This window comes from Coptis chinensis, chromosome 4 (assembly GCF_015680905.1).
Source record: "Coptis chinensis isolate HL-2020 chromosome 4, ASM1568090v1, whole genome shotgun sequence".
Classification (NCBI taxonomy): domain Eukaryota; kingdom Viridiplantae; phylum Streptophyta; class Magnoliopsida; order Ranunculales; family Ranunculaceae; genus Coptis; species Coptis chinensis.
This window is the reverse complement of record NC_141459.1, coordinates 53,900,237-53,907,711: the sequence shown is the minus strand read 5'-3', so window position 1 is coordinate 53,907,711 and position 7,475 is coordinate 53,900,237. Positions and strand designations below refer to the sequence as shown.

At 38.9% G+C, this 7,475-nt stretch overlaps 1 protein-coding gene and 1 pseudogene across 1 annotated transcript; one reads left to right on the top strand and one right to left on the bottom strand.

The window, feature by feature from the left end:
• Nucleotides 1–3,198: 3,198 nt before the first annotated feature.
• Nucleotides 3,199–4,019, bottom strand: LOC147504008 (fasciclin-like arabinogalactan protein 4 pseudogene; annotated as a pseudogene).
• A 176-nt stretch (nucleotides 4,020–4,195) lies between these two features.
• On the top strand, nucleotides 4,196–6,664 carry SVR7 (pentatricopeptide (PPR) repeat-containing protein). The gene has a single exon (XM_086557119.1). The coding sequence runs from the start codon at nucleotides 4,244–4,246 to the stop codon at nucleotides 6,290–6,292; it is 2,049 nt and encodes a 682-aa protein (XP_086413245.1). The 5' UTR covers nucleotides 4,196–4,243; the 3' UTR covers nucleotides 6,293–6,664.
• Nucleotides 6,665–7,475: the final 811 nt, after the last annotated feature.

Here is a 7,475-nt window from a genome sequence, read left to right as displayed (position 1 = left end):
TGTGGAAATCTTTGATGTATGGGGCATCGACTTCATGGGTCTCTTTCCAAATTCTCATAGTTTCCTTTACATACTGGTAGCAGTTGACTACGTGTCAAAATGGATTGAGGCATTGGCATGTCGTGCTAATGATCATAAAACTGTCATTTTTTTTGTAAAAGAAAATATTTTCTCTCGATTTGGCGTTCCAAAAGCTATTATTAGTGATGGGGGAAAACATTTCTGTAATAAATTTTTTGAATCATTAGTAAAGAAATATGGAGTCACGCACAAAGTGGCAACTCCGTATCATCCTCAAACCAGTGGCCAAGTAGAAGTCTCTAATAGAGAGATCAAATCCACTTTAGAAAAAACTGTTAATCCATCTAGAAAAGACTGGTCTCTACGATTATCTGATGCCTTGTGGGCATATAGAACAACTTTTAAGACATCTATAGGGATGTCTCCTTATCGCCTCGTTTTTGGAAAACCTTGTCACCTGTCGATTGAACTTGAGCATCGTGCTCTATGGGCCATCAAAAGCCTCAATTATAATACTAATGTGGCAGGCGCAAAGAGAAAATTGCAGTTAAATGAGCTTGAGGAAATTTGGAGTGATGCTTATGATCTCCCGAAATCTTATAAAGTCAACATGAAAAGAGTGCATGACAAGCACATATTGAGAAAAGATTTCAAAGTTGGTCAAAAAGTTTTGTTGTACAACTCAAGATTACACATTTTTCCAAGAAAATTAAAAACTTGATGGTCTGGTCCTTTCATTGTCTCTGCTGTCACCCCTTATGGGGCTATATATTTGAAAAACGTAAATGATGGCAGCGAATTTCAAGTAAATGGCCAACGCATTAAACATTATCATGAGTTGCGCTCTCCATATGTCAAAGAGACTCTTCTCAAAGATCTAGTCTACACAGACTAATAGATTCACTGGTGTACTTCTTTCCATGTGATATAAACAGGGAAAGTATGCCATTAAGGTAGCCGGGACCTCTTCTATTTTCTTTTCTAAAATCCCTAGAGTGTGTGGTTGCAAGCGCCGGAACCTTAGTCTACAAAAACTCTACTTCAGAACTGAGTATAAATGTCTTCTGTTAATCGAGCAAACGTGCCTTCTGGTAAACAATGGGTACCAAAAATTTCAACTCCTTCTTTCTCTTCCCTTTTCTATTCTCTTCCTCGCAAACTTCAGCTCATCATTTGGTGTAAATCTCACCCATCTCAAATAGGTAATGGTCGTAGTACTTTTGTTTGAAAGCGACGGGCGAAAAGGATAGGGTGGTGTATGAATTGTCAAACACCTTTCTGTCCAGGTCTTGATCTACTATCCAATATGAGCCGGTATAAGGTATATTATTGTCTGACACCAGCTTAGCAGGATAAACTTCATCGTCGTCCCGTTGCTCCCACAGGTTGGGATTCGTCTTGAGGATCTGACATTAAAAGACTCACATTCGTATTGAGGATCTGACGTTAAAAGACTCACATTCGTCTTGAGGATCTGACGTAAAAAGACTCAACATGTATATACTCATTTTTTTTATCTGTCCCTTAGCACCAAGCATGGTGCCCAAAGAGAGTCGTGATATGCAACATCGGACATTTCCTAGTTCGTGCGGGCAATGGATTCCACCCAGGCCAATCCCGATCGATTTTCTATGTGACTGTATTTCGGGGCGGTTTGAGGCTATACCATATGTACTAAGGGTAATATTATTATTAGACCATTGCATATTGGTCAGGGATGGTACCGTCCTGAACCTTAGGCCCCCAAAACATAAAGGTTAAGCAACAGTCTGGTTGGATTGGGTTAGCCCTAGAGCCGACATGAAAGTTGTCTGATTTAAGTTGTTTGTGGTGTTTTGTTTTTTTTGAATGCTCGGTGTTGTCGACACGTTCCTCTCGACTTGTACATTTGTATATAAAATTTGTAAATAAATTAAAAAAAAAATGGGGGGTTGCATTCTGTTTTTACAAGATTCAACCCCCCCAAATAAAAATAAAAAGGTTTGAATATGCCTTAGCCATACTCCGTTGGATGGCATTTTTAATGCCGATCATTTTCACATCTCATTCGTTCAATTTGGAGTTAAAACGAAGCGAAATTTCACGTTTGAAATTTCGAGACACTTCAGGACATAAGGAGAATTTCTGGAAATCATTTGGGTTTGGGCCGAAAATTAGAACCCGACCCAAATCACGAGTCAAAACCCAACGGACTGATCCCAACGGTCAGATACCAACGGTCAGATTTTCCATTATAAATCCAACTCTCCTCTTCCACTTTCACTCATCCCCTTCTCTCACTCTTCACAAATTCTCATTTTCTTAAACATAATGAATCCAATCGAGCGATGGGAAAAGGAGCAACGCGAATGGGCTATCACAGTATTCGTGATAACAGTGTTTATCATTGTACTACTGTCACTCAGGCATAACATGATCCAGAATATCTAAATTTATGTAACCGACAACTCTCTTTTCTTCTGTCATTTTGTATATTAGTATGGTGTGTTAAATAATTCTCACACATTTGTACGGTTTACGTATTAAATGGAGAAGTTCCATATTAACTATTTGTGTGTATTAGTTGTATTTTTACCTATTAAAAAAAAATCAATCAACAACTAAGAAAACCATAACAAAGAAATTACCATCCAAATGAAAATTAGCAGCACCATCAGAAAATCTCTGTCCCACACCAGTCAAAATAGGCAAAGAAGCGACATTAACATATTTTTCATCATATGTAGCAGAAGACATAGAAGAACTAGAAGTACAAGAAGAAGCCTGAAAAGAGACTTTGGAACTAGAACCAGCGTCACACAAAACAAAAAATCCTCTTGACGATGCTGTTATAAAAAATGTATCAAAACCTTTAACCAAATTGAAACAAACAAGGGATTGAAACTCCGAGTCAGTATCTATCACAATACGCTTTGAATCCCTTACAAAAGACAGTTCTATAGACAATGGAGTAAGGTTTGGCCACGTTTCAGAAATCGTGCGCTTTAAATCAGCAATCATACCGTTAGTCCCGACACGAACACTCATAATTTGCATCTCGTACATAATAGCAAAAAGAGCAGTCCCATCCATGTCTACATTTGCAAAAAACAACAAAATCAAATTGATGAACATATGTAAATGTATTTTTACATAGTCAATATCACCAATGAAACAATATTTTCAGCAATTTAACTTTTAAATTCTACTAATATTTAAAGCAAATCTACCAGCTCCCATAACTTCAGTTGTTAATGTTGGTTGTACTGGATTAACAATTTACTCTAATGAACCTAATGGGTAATAAGAATGTAACACATGGAATTTCAACAAAATTTTTTTTTCTATTAGCTGGTAATGATTGAAATCTTTCTGTCATTGGTAAATCACCAAATGCTGAGTCAGTTGGAACAAATATTGTTATTCCAGCACCAGCCTCACTTCTTTCGAAATCATCTGTTACACCCGATGCCGTTAACATAGACGCCGCTGCGTTGAAATTCTTAGCATCCATTAATACTCTAGTAATATTTAGCCCTAATGGAGGTTTGGTTTCTGATGCCATTAAATCAAACCCGTAAGGGATAAGAAGGGAATTCACTGTAAAGATAGTGACATTATACAAAACAGTTTTGATCAGTGACAGAATGGTTATGTTTAGTGATGAATATGAAACAGGTGACCGAATAAAAATCGCAAAGAAGATGGAAAAGAGGTGAATCTCTTCAACGTCTAACCTTCTTTCGTCAATTGAGAAACAAAAGAGGTCAAATCGTGTAATCCAAGCAGATGAATCGGTGTTCTTCTTAGTCGAAATTATGATGAAGTGATGAATCTATAAAAAGGGTAAAACGGGTAATAAAATAAAATAGAAAATAGAAATCGGACTAGATTTTCCCTGTTATTGGAAAACAGGGAGGTTATGTGGTATGGGCCGATAAATAGGGATGTTATGTGGTATGGGCTGATAAGAAGGGGTTTATACTAAACCGGATTAAAACCAAGGGGCTGAGCTCCATTTCTTGCATAAATTATTGGTCTGTGCTCATAGTATCATTCAAAGTTTCAAACACAACCAAGAGTCGAACTTACAAGGGGATGTATTGGTTAAAAAGAGCCCACTAAAAGAAGCCCAAAATAGTAAAAAAAAAAGAGGCCCATTTTCTTCATAACGAAACTGAGCAAAGTGAAGATAAGGTCTCATTTCTCAAACCCAAAACCCCCGACACAACACTCTGCAAAAATGGCTTTCCACCTCTCTTCTTCATCACACACTCATCTCTACCTCGACACCCAACCCCTTCCTCCTTCTCCATCTCACTTCCTCCATTTGACTCCATCTCCCTTTTCAAGAAGACCCAACACCACCTTCAATCCTTTAAAAGTCTCTCTCCAACAAGACACTCCTCAAACTTCACCACCAACTCAAACTCCATCCAAAAGATCACTCTGGGTCAACCCAAAAAGCCCAAAACCTTCAAAGCTTCGTGAACAATCCTACGACACAAGGTACACTTCACTGGTTAAGTTCTCACACACTTTAAACACATGTAGTCCAACTGAGGAATCTGTTTTTGAAGTTTTGAATGAGCTAGGCCCTACACCATTGGAACAAGATGCTGTTATTATTATTAATAACATGGATAATCTAGAAACCGCGATTCTTACGTTACAATATTTTCAAAAGAGGATAGGAAAAGTTACTAAGGAGGTGATTCTATATAATGTGACTTTGAAAGTTGTTAAGAAATGTAGAAATTTCGATAAAGCGGAGTTTTTGTTTCGAGAAATGCTTGAGAAAGGTGTTAAGCCGGATAATATTACGTTTACTACTATTATTAGTTGTGCTAGAATGTGTAATTTGCCGGTTAAGGCTGTGGAGTTGTTTGAGAAAATGGGGAATTATGGATGTAAACCTGATGATGTGACTTATTCTGCAATGATTGATGCGTATGGGCGAGCGGGTAATGTTGAAATGGCTTTGAGTTTATATGATAGGGCTAGGACGGAGAAATGGCGTGTTGATTTAGTGACTTTTTCGACTTTGATTAAGATTTATGGTGTGGCAGGGAATTTTGATGGTGCTTTGAATGTTTATGAAGAGATGAAAGCTCTTGGGGTGAAGCCGAATTTGGTTATTTATAATACGTTGTTGGATGCTATGGGAAGAGCTAAGAGACCATGGCAGGCAAAAACTGTTTATAGAGAAATGACCAAGAGTGGGTTGGAGCCGAGTTCTTCAACATATGCTGCGCTTTTACGGGCATACTGTAGGTCGCGATATGGGGAAGATGCACTACATGTTTATAGAGAGATGAAAGAGAAGGGCGTAGAGTTGAATGTAGTGTTATACAACTCCATGTTAGCAATGTGTGCTGATATCGGTTATGTCGATGATTCTATTGAGATTTACAATGATATGAAGAAGTCAGAGACTTCTAAGCCTGACAGTTGGACATTCTCTTCCTTGATTACAATGTATTCGTGTAGTGGGAAAGTGGTGGAGGCAGAGAAGGTGTTGGAGGAGATGCTGGAATCTGGTTTTGAGCCTAATATCTATGTCTTAACTTCACTAATCCAATGCTATGGAAAAGCAAATAGGACAGATGATGTAGTGAAGACTTTCAATCGGCTTCAAGAGTTGGGCATAACTCCAGATGATCGTTTCTGTGGTTGTCTTCTCAATGTGATAACACAAATTTCGAAGGAAGAACTTGGAAAGTTAATCGTATGCATTGGAAAGGCTAACTCAAAGCTGGAAAATGTCGTCACATTATTAGTCAAGGAGGAAACAGTTGATGAGATTTTCAAAGACAAGGCTAATGAACTCTTTGGTGCCATTAGCAAAGATGTGAGGAAGGCTTATTGCAACTGCTTGATTGATCTCTGTGTTAACCTCAATCTGTTGGAAAGAGCTTGTGACCTATTAGAGTTAGGGCTTACTCTTGGGATTTACACAGCTATCCAGTCTAAATCTCCAACACAGTGGTCTCTACAACTGAAGAGTCTCTCACTCGGGGCAGCTCTAACTGCATTGCATGTTTGGATGAGTGACTTGTCTAAAGCACTGGACAGTGGAGAGGAGCTTCCACCGTTATTGGGAATTAATACTGGCCATGGGAAGCACAAGTACTCTGACAAAGGTTTGGCTAGTGTTCTTGAATCCCATTTGAAAGAGTTGGATGCTCCATTCCATGAAGCTCCTGATAAAGTTGGCTGGTTTTTAACCACAAAGGTTGCTGCTACGTCATGGTTGGAGTCGAGAAAATCAGCCGAACTTGTTGCAAGATAACTTTTACAGTTTACACTGATTATCAGGGAGTTCTGAGCAAGAGGGCCATCTCTTGCTTCCGCCACATTACATTTGGTTTATGCTCGTCTCTCAATCTGTAACTTTGTGTGTTATCTGTTTTATCTGAGATGAAGAAAAACTTCCGATATTATATGAATGACGACGGACCGTTATAAGGAGCTAAAATCTGCGTAGTGTGTAGAACCTATGTCTCTGAAATTATGTTGGAAGCTTTTCTTTGCTCCAAATTTTGCTGGAGGGAAAAATATTGAGAGATGCCACTTTCAGTGACTGCTTTTGTAATGGGTTTGGACGCTTGGTGTATTTCTCCTAATATTCTTATTAATTAAAGTTAAGAATTTCAGATGAACATTCATATGATGCTGGGTTCGGTATCTTGGATCAGAAATACTAATTTTCAATTACAACTTTCTATGTTTTCATGTATGCCCCTGCTTTAGTCTTCAATATTTTTCATATTGTTTGCTGCTGGAAACGGTTTTAAACTTCTCCTCTGGAATTTCTATGTGGTATATATGGCTTGAAAGGAACAGATTCAGGTTTCAACTTTCAACAGACTACATCCCCACCAAGTCCTCTAGTCTAGTTACTATGAGGCTTGCCGTGGCTTGCTAGTAAATTCTCAATAGAAGTCGACAAGATACATAGCCCAGGTGTTGGAGGTGCGGGTGTCATTTTCAGGAACTCACAAGTTGAACTTTTGGGAATACTAGTGCATGGACTAGGTGTTGTTACAAACTTCGAGGCTGAATGCAAGACCCGCCTCATCCTACCACGTTGATACTGTTTCCATTTAGCCACTACGGACGTCCGATAGTATGGGGTTTTCGGACTCTGGATAGTAGTTTCCCAAGCAGTCACCCATCCTTAGACTATTTTTGCCCGAGAACGCTTAACTAGTTGCAGAGTTTCCACGGAATCCGTAGCCAAATGTTCTGGAAAAAGCCCCGACATTAAAGTTTGGAAGATCAATTACTCGTAGTTAAGATCTTTGGACAGCCGCCTAAGCGAAGTGAAATTACACCATGGCGCAACCATCACTCATATCTGGGCTAGGCGCATTTCCATTATACCCCCTCCTTGGGCTATGCCTAGGGGTATCACACATAGTACTGGCTATGGAAATGGCAGTAGACAAAGGATGGAATAAGTTGTGGATTGA